Here is a 14,442-nt window from a genome sequence, read left to right as displayed (position 1 = left end):
GCCCCCTAAGAGGACTGCTCCTTGTACCTTGAAAGCCTCAAAAATCCTCTTGAAGAAGATGAAGTTGGGCTCATAAATTTCAGGTTCTTCAGTCACATATTCAATTTCAACATCAGCAGCTGAGGACTCAGAGCCACGGGACCGGGTTGGCTCTTTCTCTCGGTCCCCAGAACTCTCAGATGACACCCCTCGTACCCGCTGGGGCTTTTTCTTCTTCTTTCGGTTCCGACGCTTCCGGTTTTTCTGCCAAAACAAGTAAAACCAATGGGTCAGGGAATCCAACACCATGCCTGCCCCCACCTCTAATCTCCCCTTATTTCCCCAAGAGGCTGAGAACAAAGGCCTTGAAGTCAGACTCCAAAATTCTGTCCCTCCCCAGCTGTGTGCCTCTGGGTGAACTACTGTACTGCTCAGAAACTCAGTTTATCTTTAAAATGTAGGCGTGCACTGTCCTCAGAACTCAAAGGACTTACGGCAATCAAACAGAAACTACCTACATGCTGGGAATAGAAACTGTAGCAGCAGCCACTGCTTTCTGAACACTTAGAATGGGAGCTGCTTTAGTGCCCAAACCCCATCTCCTGCCATTCCTTCCAGACCCAGCTCCATCCCATACCTCTTTTTTGGATACGGACACTGAGTCCTCCTCAGTCTCGGATGCTGACTGGCCCAGGGATGAGCGTGTGTCTGTTTCCATTTCCTCTTCCTCTGTAAGGGAGGAAGGTGGCCATCAGTGTCCTCTCAGGGCCACTGCCCTGCTACTTGCTCACTGTAACCCGTCTTTACCAAGAGCCAGTTTCTCTCTCAAACCCTCCTCGGCATCAGCCACTGCAGGTTCTGTTCTTGCAGCCCTCAGGACGACAATGCACTCACCCTGTTGAGAGTTCATCTCTTCCTGGCGGCTCTCTTTCAGCTGCAGGATCTTTTCCAAAGCCTGGGGGATCTTGGGGCCCACAGAGGGGTCGTCCATCTGCCAGAGACAAGCCAGGCAGAGGGAGGTAATCTCAGTGCCCCTTTCCCAACGATTTCCACCTCTCCTACTAGAAAAGCTACTGCCCCAGGACATAAACAGCAGGAAGTGGACAACACCAACTGGACTCAACCATCCCTCAGCATCCCACAGAGTGAAGCACAGAACCTGCCCCAGAAATGTCTTCCTGCCCTGCCCAAATAAGTCTGAGTTACCTATGCCCCTCACCCTCACCCCCACCCCCAGGAGTCCTCCCATCTTCTCAGAATCCTTTTCTAAAAATCCAGAAACAGTCCCCTTCTAAAACACACTCTCCTCTATCTAGGAAGAAATCAGCAATCTCACCTCTCTGTTCTCATCTCCAGGGGGTGGTGGGGGACCACGAGGCCGGGGAACCGGGGCCCCCATGGGCAAAACAGTAGGAGTGGGGCCCACTGGAGCAGCAACTAAGAAAGAAATCCAAAAATCCAATGTGAGAAGAGATAACAACAACAACAAAAAGAGAGAAACACTCATTTTAAAAACTACCTGCCTTGTGTGCTAAAAGTTAGAGTGATGGTTACCCTTAGGGGGAGAGGGTGGCTGGAAGAGAGCCAGGAGGGCTTTTGGGATGCTGGTTGTATGGGTGTCAGTTTATGAAAATTCACTTTTGACACATAGTTTTTAAATGTGATATATACTTAAATAAATAAAATTTTCATCACCTTCCTTTCCCTTTCCTTCCATTTCTGAGGTCTTACCTCGAGGACCCAGAGGAGTGCGAACACCAATTTGGCCCATGTCTTGTGGGGGCCGAGGGACTGGGCTGCCCATCTTGGCAATCTCCTGCACCCGTTCTTGCTCCAGTAACACAGCTGCCTATGAGAGGGAAGTGGAAGTGGAGACACAACTTGGAATTCCACTGGGCAGGCAGCTCCTGGCAAATGCATTCTTTCAGCCAGGTAACAGGACCAAGGAGAACAAACAGGTACCACTGGAGTTCTGACATCCCCACATCCCCCCTCCCTCCCCCAACTTCCAGGATACCGATCCACACGGAGGAGCCCCTCTCACCACAAAACAAAACCCCTGGAAATAATGCCGAGAAAAAGCCCAAATTCCTAGCAGAGAATTTACTATTTAGCTTAAACACTGACTTCTATTTTTAACAAGAGTTTTCTTCCCAAAAGATTAGTTATCTCTAAGAAACAGTGAATTCTTTTCTTATATCTACCCCTCAAGATCTAGCACAATCTGGGCAAAGAGAGTTCTTCATAAATACTTCCACGCCTGGTGCAATTAATGCCTATTTTCTAATTCTCCGAGTAAGCCATTAGTAACTGACACAATGCACCTGTGGGGCCAAATGTCTTCTGTGCCGTTCCCTAACTTCTATCCACCGCATTCAGTCTGATACAAATGACTACATTAGCCCAGAGTCCCCTCCATGGCACCTAAAACGACATCATGTAAGACTAGAAGGGATCAGCGAATGTTTCTGTAATGGGCCTGAGAGTAAATATTGGGCCATTGTATGGACTTCTTTGTCTACTCTTGGGTTTTATTTTTTTATTTTTTAACAATCCTCTAAAAATATAAAAACAATTCTTAGCTTGCAGGCCATACAAAAAACAGACTGCAGTCCACAGTTTAGCAACCCCTCAGGTATAAGAAAGATGAAATTACTTGGGAAATACTGAAATTTAGTTGAGGGTAAGGTAATGTTGAATGGTGCATCTTGTTTTGGACACAAAGCACTAGAAGTGATAGCCAAGGAGTTGGAACATGGGGTCAAAAATTAAAATGAGGGGCATTACCCGCTTCTGTTGCTCCAAGAGCTCATGTTCCTTCAGTGAATGATCTCCCTGCTAAAAAAAGAAAACAAGCTCATGCTGCACCGAGACCCCACAGGCCAGTCTGCACAACTCTGCTTCCTGAGGCCCGCTTCCAGCCTAGAACCTAAGTGCCAGTCTTTGGTCCAGACCTTCCCAGAAGGCTTGGCCCCAGAATCCATCTCTCTCTGAGGCTCCACTCCCCCTTCAAGACCCAGGCCCAGTCTGCCAGATGCCCTCCTCACCTGCTTGGCGCGCTCCTCTTGCTGCATCAACAATGCTGCCTGCTGCTGCGCCAGCTTCAGCCGCTCCTCCTCTGACAACGCCACAGGCTCACCCACACGGAGAGGAGGTGGGGGCCCCAAGTTTGGTGGGCGGGGTCCAACTGCCATAGGAAAACCAAGGCCAAGGCCTGGTGGAGGTGGTGGAGGTGGTGGAGGAGGCTGCAGAGGCGGGAGGCCCATGGGTGGCGGTGGCATCGGAATCCCAGTGAGCTGTGGAAAAAATATATGATCATAATCTAGGAAGCATTTATCTACTGCAGACATTTGCTGGGGATCTACTATCTGGCAAGTGCTGGGATTCAAAGTCAAATGACACACAATTCTTAAATTCAAGACAATACTCTATAGCAGTGATGGAGAACCTTTTGAGCTCGGCGTGTTAGCATTTTGAAAAACCCTAACTTAACTCTGGTGCCGTGTCACATATAGAAATTTTTTGATATTTGCAACCATAGTAAAACAAAGACTTATATTTTTGATATTTATTTTATATATTTAAATGCCATTTAACAAAGAAAAATCAACCAAAAAAATGAGCACGCGTGTCACCTCTGACACGCGTGTCACCTCTGACACGCGTGTCACCTCTGACACGCGTGTCACCTCTGACACGCGTGTCACCTCTGACACGCGTGTCACCTCTGACACGCGTGTCACCTCTGACACGCGTGTCACCTCTGACACGCGTGTCATAGGTTCACCATCACTGCTCTATAGCAATACCAAGAAAAGATGTTAACTTTGAGACACCAACCAATGAAAGCTATTGATTTTCTCCTCAGAAAAATATCATGAACACACATTTTAAAAAATAAGATTTTTATTGGTTTCAGAAAGGAAGGGAGAGGGAGAGAGATACAAACATCAATGATGAGAATCATTGATTGACTGCCTCCTGCACTCTCCCTACTGGGGATCAAGCCACTCGTGTGCTCTGACCTGGAAATGAACCCTGACCTCCTGGTTTATAGGTTGACTCTCAACCACTGAGCCACACCAGCCTAGCATGAACACAGATTTTGCATGCAATTTCAGGAGATTCAGGGACACCGCTAAAGGCCTTCTAAGGACTCCTCACCCCACACACAGAAATCAATGGATCCCAGGTCAGAGCCACTGCTCTAGAGAAAAAGTAAAATCTTGGATCAGAAAGAACATGGAAGTTGAGAGAACTTAGATAAACGGGAGCCAGTGTCTCCCAATTGCTCAGTAAACATAGAGGGTATGAAATCAAATCAAGGAGTGACCCCTAATGTCTCAATGAATACAGGAACTATGCCCAGGAGGACAAAGAAGATAGCGATTACTTCCAGCTGGTTTGGAGGGGGTGGGGGTAAATCAAGTCAGGCTTCCAAATATTTGCGCTAAATCTTAAGTAGAATTTGGAGGACCAGACACTGGGGAAGGATGCAAGGATCAGGACCAAGGACGAACTGAAGAGCTAATTCTGTCACTGCAGCACCTCCCTGCCCAGTCTCCTAGTTGCATCCCGCCTACACTACATGTGAGAAGGACCTTTCTAAGCAAAAGGGACCTTAAAAAGTGGAACCACCATCTTACCTGTGCTGACATGGGAGGCGGAGCTGCTTTGTCCCCATCTTCACCTCTCAGAACCGGCCGATTCAGTACAATACCAGTCTGCAAAAGAGAACGGGCTCTAGGTCAGTCCAAGAGCAGCTGTTCCACTAGCAGTGGTTCTCAACCTTCTGGCACTTTAATTACAGTTCCTCATGTTGTGACCCAACCATAAATTTTCATTGCTACTTCATAACTGTAATGTTGCTACTGTTATGAATCGTAATGTAAATATCTGATATGCAGGATGGTCTTAGGCGACCCCTGTGAAAGGGTCGTTCAACCGCCAAAGGGGTCGCGACCCACAGGTTGAGAACCGCTGCGTGACTAAGGGATGTTCACTCCTATCCATGCAACAACATTTACCCAGGCCTGTCTGCTGGAGCTCGGCTGGGCACTGGGAAGACCAGTAGGTGTATAGCGACGGTTACACGAGAGCAGGTAAAGACAACAACACACAAAAAGGGAAAGCCCCGCTAGCTGTGCCAAGGAACACAAAGAACCAAGACCGAGTTAGGAGGTCATGATAGGCCTCCTCCCGCCGCCAACACTTACCTGGCGGGTGTAGCTCTGCAGCCGTTCCACTAGCTCCTCGCGACTCCCAGCTGTGCAAAGAAGAGGATCATCCGGTAAGTCACGCCGAGCCCGAGTCAGGCCCGTCCGCCCAAGTCGGGCCCCAGCGGCCCGCCTCCGCCCCCCGATCTCCGGGGTAACCAGGCTCCGCTTCCCCGCAGGCCTACGCGGCTGGCTCTTGATCTCCAGTTCTCCTTACCTTGGATCGGAGCTCCGATCTCGGCCAATTTGGCCTGAAGCTCCTGGACAGCCCAGGCGCCATAGTGACCAGGAGGTGGCGGCGGCGGCAGCTGCAACTCTCCTTTGGGAGGCTCGGGATGTTCGGCCGCCATCTTAGCAGCAGCAAGGCGCGCGACCAATACGGAAGCTCGCGCCAGACTCGGGGCCCACTTCCCGGAACTTCCGGCAGCGCGGTACGCCACGTCCCTCCCGGGTTGGCAGGCTGCTCGGATAGAGGCCCACCCCCTGTCGTTCTCCCATGGTCGCGAAGCCTTCTGGGAGTTGTAGTACGGTACCCGGCCACTGCACCGGGAACACTGGGGACGGGCGCAGGGGCGGGGCTGCGGGGACAGCGGGTCCCTCTCGGAGGGCTTGCTTTCAGCGCCTGGCAGTCCCGAGCGCAGACCGTAGCCTTCCGACTCCCGGAGCCAGTGTGAGAGGCCCGGACGCTTACGTTCCCGGGAGTTCCGAAAGACTAATTCCCCAGCCGCCGCGCGTTGCGGGCGCCAAAAGCAGAAGGTTGCAGCCGATGCCTGCGATAAAACCGCGTCTGATTGTCTGCCCGCCCACCCCGGCCCAGGTGGGAATGAATGCGCTGAAAGGGGATCGGAGCCGGGAGAGGAGCGTACCCGCCCGGGCTGAGCTCCAGCTGCGGACCCGGGGGAAGGGCCACACTTTAAGTCCCTTTTTCCATCTTCCAGGCCGGCTCAAATGTCGTCTCCGCTAAGCCCTCTCCCGTTTTCCGTTGCTTCCTTGGAGCTCTCATAATACATGCAAACCTCCCACCATTTGTTTTGAAGTCTTTCTTGCCCCTTCTACCCACCTCTATCCCCAAGAACGTGAGCAGGGGCCTGGCGTTCGATAAATGATAACTGGGGAAAGGAGGGCAAGTGGAGCAGTCTTTCCAGGGACATTATTTTCGTCTTTTTAGTCTCCAAAATAAACTCAGGATCTTTTCTTCCCTCATCCCCACCAGCCTCCTGGAGGACCGACCCTGCCTCCTGCCTCCTGCACCCCCAACCCCCACCACTGGCCTGTACGCCTGAGGGAGAAATGGGCAGGTACCCCTTACCTGCCCAGCTTCCACCTCTCCCTGTCCTGACCAGTCAGTTCAACGTGTGTGTGTGTGGGTGTGTGTGTAGAGCCAGGAAACTCAAGTGAAATGGTCTCATTTCCCCCACACACCCACACCCTGCATATCTCTAGCATGCTCCATTTCACTGGCTGCCTCCAACAAAGAAATAGCTGGGAACAGTGAAAAAAAATAGGGTGTCAGGTCCAGGGAAGGTGTGAGGTTTATAACAGACAGAGAAGAGGACTGGGCCAGGAAAAATGACTGGCTAGGAAATTCTCTTTGCTCCTGTCCAAACCTTGACCCTTCCCACTTCTATCACTACCACCATCCCAGTCTCCTGACACTCCCAGAGGAGAAGCCAAACCCAAAAAGGACAGAAGAAAGAACAGTTCGCCCTCCCCTCCAGCTTGTCAGCCCACTCAAGCAGAACCATTCCTGACACAAAGGAAGTGCCTTTCTGCTCCCTGTAACTGGAGAGCCAATGGCAGGTCATCTGAGGCTAGAGGCCCCAAAGCATGTGTATGTATGTGCTGGGGAAGAGGTTGGCGGTCTCAGGCAGGATAAACTAAGGGCTGATGGGTGAGGAGGTGGTGCTGCTTAGGCCAGAAAGCAACAACCCTAGTAGGGCCCCATTTTATCCCAACAGCCCTGGGACCCAGGCAGGGTAGGTCCTCCATTGTTCAGAGGGGAAGACTGAGGAGCCAATCTGGGACGAGCAGTTCTCCTGATCCTGAGTGTCCCCATTCCCTCCTCCTCCTCAATAAGGACCCTCACACAACACCTACCTGTGTGGGTGTAGAATGGAATCTAGTCCCTTCCAGTCCCAGCTATGGGTGGCTGCCTCAGCTCTGGGACCCTTGCCATACCAGGCCAAGAGGGCAGGAGAAAGCAGGGCTCCAGGACTCTGTGAGAGCCAGAGAACTACGTGTGTGGCTCTTGGTGTCTGGGGTGACTTTGGGAGGTGTTGCTGCCTAGCTCCTGGAACGGCAGTAGAAAATTCAAGACTATTCCCCCCACACACACACAGGAGCTCACAAGTATCATCTTCACATGTACCACCTCTGCGGGCTCAGAACAGCTCCCATCCACTGAGGCTCTGGTCAGGAGTGAGTGGGTCTGGGTCCTGGTGGAGGGTGGGAGTGGGTCAGCAGCAAGGGCTGCTTCCGGGGCTGGAGGAAAAGGGTTCCCGGAGGTATGAGGGCAGATGGGGCCAGACTATGCTTCTATGCAACTATGCTTCTTATCTGGAGGTGGAAAGAGGAGAGGAGAGGAGGGAGGGAGCATGTGGGCGCCTGTAAATGTACCTGTGTCTCTGACACACACACACACACACCCCCCCCAGGATGCTCCAGCCCAAGGTTGACCAGTGGGGCCCAGGAATGTCCAGCAATGCCACAGTATCCAGATACTTTCCGAACCTAAATGTCCCCTTCTGTAAGTGAGGCAAGGAGCTGGCCACCTTGGTGTCCGGACTCAGCAAGGTTGCCAGGGAAAGATGCCGCCCGGAAAATGTTCATCGGCAGCCTCCGAGTCAGGGCTGCCCCCTCCTCTTCTCACTCCCCTTCCCCTCCTCCTCCCCAGCTCTGCCGCTGGGCCCCCGCCCCCGCCCCGCCTCCAGTATGCGATGCGGGGCGGGCAGCGGGCAGAGCCGTGAGCCGAGAAACCCAGCGGACGCCGCCACCTGATCCCATCCAGGCGCGGAGAGGCGAGCGACGGGTGCTCGGTGCGCAGGGCCCCGGCGCCCTCGGACCCGCAGCGGATTTCAGGAAAAGGGTTGGGAGGCGGCGACCACCCGCCACCGGGGACGGAGGCAGAGCCCGCGCGTGAGTACTGCGGTAGCCAACCTGGGCGGGGAGGAGGGGTGGACCGGTCCCGGACGGGGGCGCAGGATGGGCGGGAGCCTGTCCTAGGGGCGCAGAGCCCTGAGAGCATGAGGAGGGGCGCGTGTCTGGGGAGCGGGAGAGGACTGGGTGAGAGGGCGAATCTGGCCTGTCCCCTATGAGCAGATGCGGGTGACAGATCCCTGGGGGAGGCTGGGATGAAACTGAGGGAATGGAGGTGGGGGGAGGTAGATGGTGATGGAGCGAGCAGGGGAGGGGAATTCGGATACACGGATGACGTTGGGGACAGGGAAAGGGGGCTGGAGGGACCCGGTGCAGGCGGAGGAAAAAGGAAGGAAAGGAGGGAGGTGGAAAGATACTTGATCTCCTGGGACACTCATTTGCAGCCTCCTCAGCCTTTGGCCCTTCTCTCTAGGGAGAAACTGTTTACTGGACTGTGCCACCCTCAAGTGAGGATGGAGTCTCCAGGTCAGCCAAAGGTCAGGTCCTCAGGCCTGGGTGGTCCAGGCCAGGGCGCCCTCCTCCTCTAAATGCACCACTGTTGGCCCTAGAGCTTGGAGGAGAGAGGAGGGCTCGCTTGGGAGTGGGTGGGCACCCAGGCCAGTTTGCAGAGCTCTGGCTAGCTATTCCATTTCTTCTTTGGTTCCCTGGAGAAGGGAAAGCAATTTGCAGCAGCCTGAGGTAGGTTGTGCTGACTAAAATTAGCCCTGATATTCTGATGAGGTTGGGCACCCTGGCCTGTCTGGGGTGGCTGAGGGAAACACTCCATGGAGAAGACAGAAGGGAAGCCGGGAAGTAGTTTGAAGCCTATGAGGGGCCTGGCCCCAGCAGACCCTCCCCACACCAGCCTGGAGCCCACAGAAGCGGACAGCCCCTCCCGGGTGTCCGGACGCTGACTCCATCTCCAGCAGAGGCACCAAGGATTGAACTTGCCACGGGAAGGGAGGCTGCCTCCAATGTGCGAGCAGCACTCTCTTGGGACCTGGAATGTTTATCCTGGCTGAGTGCCCACCCCAAGGAGACAGGGCTACTGATTTCAAACACCTGCAGGTGTCATGGAGAAAAGTGGTCTGTGTGGTCTAGGAGGGTAGAACTGGCCACATGCAGAGCGGAAGGTAGAAGGGGACAAGTGAGGATCCTAGCTATCCCAGAGAGAACTTCTGAACAGCCAGCACTGCTCAGAAATGGACCAGGCTGTATCTGAAGGTGATGAGCATTCTGTCATCGATGGTGGCCAAGCAGAAACTCGTGCCTGGGGAATTCTTGTGCTCATGATGGCTGGTTCCAAGTGAGCCTCACATAGGGTCTGGCTGGCTGGCTCCCCGGGGCTAAGGGGAATGGCATGGAGGGAGCCACCAAGCAGCCCATCGCCCTCTCTGTGTGACCTGGTTGAAGCATCTCCCAGAGAAAATTCCACCATAGCTCCCTCCAGGCTTGACATGTTTGGCTGACCCAGAGTCCCCTGAAAAATAGGGTGGTTTCAAGGAGTTTAGCAAAGATGGGAATAGGCTGGGCCCTCACGTTGCCCCTTTGGGGAACTCCTGCCTGGCCACCAAGTCCTCTAGGCAGGATAAATGACAAAGGGAAGGCCTCCATCCTGCGAGGGCCACTGGCTCTGACTTCCTCCTGAAGGTTGCCCACCCAGACAGAGCCAGCCCTCCTCTGCCCCAGCAGGGGGTGGGGGTGGACTTGCTCCTTGGTTGTCCTCTGTGGCTGGACCCTTCACCGCCCTTGGCTCCAGGTGGATTAAGTCTGTCTGCAAGCTGATGGAGGAAACAAGGTGCTGGGGCCCGGAAGGAAGGGAAAGGCATAACCAGACATCTTTCCAGCCCATCAGGTTTCAGTGTAATCCAGGATTAATTGTGTGGGGGGAAGAAGAGGGACTGGAAGCCAAGCCCAGGGCCCCCAGGAAAGGTGATGGTCAAAAGAGTTTTCACATTACCTCACCCCTCCTGGGACTCAGGTGTCCTAGTTCCACACATGCACATGCCCGTAAGGTTCCAGGCTCCCCCTCCCTTTTGGAGAGGAGGGTTTATGAGGCTGAAGCTGAACCAGAACCTGGAGACGAGGCCGCTGGGGCAGAGACCCCACCCTACCTGACAGGCATTGCTACTGAAGCCGACTTTCCACTGGAGTTGCCAAGGGCTGTACTGCCCTTGAGCCAAAGCATTCATGTGTGGGTGACTGGCCGGAAACCAGGCTCCTCTGGCTCTCACACCTGTCACTCACCTGGAATGCAGGCCCACCTCCAGGAGATTCTCAGCAGGGCAATGATCCGGAGCCCCTCTGCATCCCACACCCTGCCCCACGCCAAGCTGCCATCCACTGCCCCTCACTGTAGAGGAAGCTGATGGGGTGGCCAGGGTTTCAGGTGTCTGGGGATGGAATCCAGGTAGGGTTCCAGGATTTCAAGTCCCTCATGGATTTATTGGTCTTGAACCCTCAGAGCAGGAGCCCAGGTGGGAGGGCTCAGGGCTCAGAAGCGGGTAGAAGTGCCAGCGTTCAGGGCAGGCTGGGGAAACCAGTTCTTTTTGGAAGCAGCACACCTATCTAAGGGTATGGACTCTGGAGCCAGAAAGAGCAAGTCTGATCCCGGATTCTACTAATACCAGCTCTGTGGCCCAGCCAAGGGACTTCATTTTTAGAGCCTTGGTTTCCTTGTCTGTATAGTGGGAATAATATGTTAGGGTTGAGGTGATTAAACAGGATTAAGTATATAATAGCATAGTACAAACAGTAAGTCCCTGTGTCAGAAACTTGAGAAGGTGAAGGTTTGGTCAGTGTTTCTGAGGAGCTCAGTTTCTGGGGAGTCAAGACCAACCCTTGGCCGAAGCCATCAGGGAAGGAGGGGAAACCTTGAGTTGAGACTTCTGTGACCTGAGCCAAGCCGCGGTGCCAAGGCAAGTCTACTGGGGCGACAGATACAAATGGCCACGAGACAAAGAGGAATTGGGGGCACAGAGAGAAGCAGAGACAGGGCTTAAGGGAGTGGCTATAGCCTGAAGGGCTGGCCACACCCCAGAGCCTGTAATTCCACCCAAGGCTAAGTTATCTGGAGCCGTGTGGAGATAGGGTCTTGGTGACGGGAGGCAGGAATCTGATCTTCCCTGGCCTCTCTGCTCACCCCACTCTTGGGAGCTCTCCTTTGCAGCAGTCCGCGGGGGCTGAGAGCCCATCTCCTCTGCCCACTACAAACCTGTTTGCCTTCTTCCCCTGCCAGGCCTCTCCGGAACACTGGCCCTGCTACCAGAGCCTCAGGAGCCCCCATGAGTGCCAGCAGCGGGTGTCCTGGATAGCAAGACCCTGGCTAGTCCAGGGGTGGGTACGCCATCATGCCACCCATCCTCCAACGCCTGCAGCAGGCCACCAAGATGATGAGCCGCAGGAAAATCCTGCTGCTGGTGCTAGGGTGCAGCACCTTGAGCCTCCTCATCCACCAGGGTGCACAACTCAGCTGGTAAGGGGTAGGGGCCTTGGTGAGGGGGCGGGGCCTCAGTGAGGGGGCAGGGCCTCGGTGAGGGGCGGGGCCCAGGGCAGTTGGGGTATTCAGGGGGCCAGCTGCCTGGTTAACACCAGAACCGAGAGCCCTTCTTTCCATTCCTTGCACCTGCCAGAAGTCTGTCTTCTGTTGGGCTTTGTTCCTTCCCTCTATCCCAGTGATGGCGAACCTTTTGAGCTCGGTGTGTCAGCATTTTGAAAAACCCTAACTTAACTCTGGTGCCATGTCACATATAGAAATTTTTTGATATTTGCAACCATAGTAAAACAAAGATTTATATTTTTGATATTTATTTTATATATTTAAATGCCATTTAACAAAGAAAAATCAACCAAAAAAATGAATTCGCGTGTCACCTCTGACACGCATGTCATAGGTTCGCCATCACTGCTCTATCCTGAAGTGCTTTCCACACATCTCTTTATTTTTAAAAAAATATATATTTATATTGATTTCAGAGCTGAAGGGAGAGGGAGAGAGATATAGAAACATCAATGATGAGAGAGAATCATTGATCGGCTGCCTCCCACATGCCACACACTGGGGATCAAGCCCACTCCTGGGCATGTGCCCTGATCAGGAATCGAACCATAACCTCCTGGTTCATAGGTCGATGCTCAATGAGCCACGCTGGCCGAGCACCATACATCTCTTTAGATCCACACAACCTCCCAGGGCATGGATTGATCTTCATTGAAATGGGAGTGACTTGCTCAAAGTCAGAGTGAGTCAGTGACTAAACTGGGACTCTAATCCAGTCCAAATCCAGTGCCTCCCCAAAGGACTGCCTAGTGGGCTAAGGGGACTGTAAACAACTGGCTAGTGGGCTAAGGGGCTAAGGGGACTGTAAACAACTTCAAAGGACTGTAAACAACTTCTCGCTACTTCTGCTGTGCTGGGCAAGTCCTCTCGCTTCTCTGAGCCCGTTCCCTCATCTGTAAAATAGAATGATGGTATGTGTGACCCAGCTAGTCACCCTGACACAGGATACCATGTGACTAATAGAAGCTCTGGCCCTACTCCTGGCTCACATGTGAACCCAACAAATACCTGCACCCCTCAGAGCCTCAGCTTCCCCATTTTCTGCATGGTCTGCCCAGGAGAATGATGTGAGTGGGCCCAACCCCGTGATTTGCTGGTCTTTAAAAGGGCGTCTGTGTAGACATTATCCTGAACCCAAATCAGCCACGGATAGGAAATCTCAATGGTGTTCTCAAAGCTGCTTAGCGTTTCCTCATTCCATTATGACTAGGGTGGTAGAAAAGAAACAGGAGAGTGACTCAAAGTCTGAAAAGATCTCACCGGTTTACCTGTAAGCCCAAACATCCTTTCAGGATCAGGGAAACAAATGAAAGCTTCATGAAGGCTAGGACTGTTATCTGTTCTCTACACTATCATATTTCTTGAGCCTAGAACAGTGCCTGGCACATAGGAGATGATTTAAAAAAATATCGGCCGAACGAATGAATAAAGCTCCAGAGGTCTTAACAGAATCACATGACAAATGGTTTGCCTCAAAGCCCTTGCCTCTCATCCACAAGGTGAGGAGCCAGTGAAAAAGTAAAAGTGAAAAACAAGAGAGAGCAAGAGGACTTGGCGACTTTATCTGGGTTGCCAGACTTACGTAAATGACTTTTTTCTTCTAAACCTCCGTTTCTACATCTTTAGAGTGGAATTCCTCAAGGATCTCCAAGGGCCATTCTCCCTCTATTAGTTATCTATTTCTGTGTAACCAAATTACCTCAAAACTTAGCAGCTGAGCACATCAAACATGTACTATCTCACTTCTGTGGGTCAGGAACCCAGGTGGGGCTTAGCTGGGTACCTCGGCTCAAGCTCTCTCATGGGGCTGCAGTCTCATCTGAAGGTCTGGTTGGAAGGGCTCCCCTTCCAAGCTCACGCATGTGGTTGTTGACAGACTTCAGTTCCTCAAGCAGGGTGATGGACTGAAGGCCCAGTTCCTTAGTAACTGTTGCCATGGGATGCCTCCCCATAGGGTGGCTCATGGGATGGCAGCTTGCTCACCTACAGGAGTTGTCCTAGATAAGACGCCAAGATAGAAGCCATAGTCTTTTTATAGTGCAATCTCACAAGTGACATCCATCATTTCTGCCCTATTCTATTCCTTAGAGACATCAATAAGCCCCGCCCATACTCAAGGGGAAGGAAATACACAACAGCATGAATACCAGGAGGCCAGCAGGGATCACGTGGGTCATCTTAGAGGCCGCCTACCATACCCCTCTACTGCTCTGTGGGTAAAGCCCAAAAGGGGCTGCTCTGTAGCCCACCCCAACCATCCTCGGGCAGGGGCAGGGCTCACAGCCTCTCACACCCTCCTCCCTGCACCCCTCCCTGGACCCTGCAGGTACCCCAGGCTGTTCCCTCTGAGCTGCCCGCCTCTGCAGGACTCCCCACCGCGCCCCAAGCACATGACCGTGGCCTTCCTGAAGACGCACAAGACGGCGGGCACCACGGTGCAGAACATCCTGTTCCGCTTCGCCGAGCGCCACAACCTGACGGTGGCCCTGCCGCACCCGCGGTGCGAGCACCAGTTCTGCTACCCGCGCAACTTCTCGGCGCACTTCGTGCACC

General features: G+C 53.2%; 2 protein-coding genes and 1 long non-coding RNA gene across 5 annotated transcripts in view; 2 read left to right on the top strand and 1 right to left on the bottom strand.

Annotated features, from left to right (window-relative positions):
* The window catches only part of SF3B2 (splicing factor 3b, subunit 2, 145kDa), a 15,223-nt gene extending 9,627 nt beyond the window's left edge, over positions 1-5,596 (bottom strand). The window contains exons 1-10 of one of the 3 annotated variants that reach the window (XM_005864268.2): positions 5,413-5,596; positions 5,196-5,245; positions 4,626-4,703; positions 3,027-3,275; positions 2,767-2,817; positions 1,711-1,828; positions 1,316-1,416; positions 874-970; positions 617-708; positions 28-243 (exon numbers count right to left, since the gene is read on the bottom strand). In XM_005864268.2, coding sequence (XP_005864330.1) covers positions 28-243; positions 617-708; positions 874-970; positions 1,316-1,416; positions 1,711-1,828; positions 2,767-2,817; positions 3,027-3,275; positions 4,626-4,703; positions 5,196-5,245; positions 5,413-5,545 — 1,185 coding nt within the window. In that variant the 5' untranslated portion in view covers positions 5,546-5,596. The remainder of the gene's footprint in view (positions 1-27; positions 244-616; positions 709-873; positions 971-1,315; positions 1,417-1,710; positions 1,829-2,766; positions 2,818-3,026; positions 3,276-4,625; positions 4,704-5,195; positions 5,246-5,412) is intronic. The other 2 variants (XM_014538064.1, XM_005864269.2) reach the window with 2 other exon arrangements.
* A 75-nt stretch (positions 5,597-5,671) lies between these two features.
* On the top strand, positions 5,672-6,217 carry LOC106725772. Its single transcript, XR_001361723.1, has 2 exons — positions 5,672-6,012; positions 6,134-6,217. It is a non-coding gene; the product is annotated as an uncharacterized LOC106725772 (long non-coding RNA).
* Positions 6,218-7,589: 1,372 nt separating this feature from the next.
* The window catches only part of LOC102239995 (cation channel sperm-associated protein 1), a 23,771-nt gene continuing 16,918 nt past the window's right edge, over positions 7,590-14,442 (top strand). Inside the window, exons 1-3 of the mRNA XM_014538215.1 lie at positions 7,590-8,330; positions 11,569-11,805; positions 14,216-14,437. Coding sequence (XP_014393701.1) covers positions 11,681-11,805; positions 14,216-14,437 — 347 coding nt within the window. The 5' untranslated portion in view covers positions 7,590-8,330; positions 11,569-11,680. The remainder of the gene's footprint in view (positions 8,331-11,568; positions 11,806-14,215; positions 14,438-14,442) is intronic.

Source organism: Myotis brandtii, unplaced genomic scaffold (genome assembly GCF_000412655.1).
Source record: "Myotis brandtii unplaced genomic scaffold, ASM41265v1 scaffold187, whole genome shotgun sequence".
Classification (NCBI taxonomy): domain Eukaryota; kingdom Metazoa; phylum Chordata; class Mammalia; order Chiroptera; family Vespertilionidae; genus Myotis; species Myotis brandtii.
This window is presented reverse-complemented; position numbering and strand designations above follow the sequence as displayed.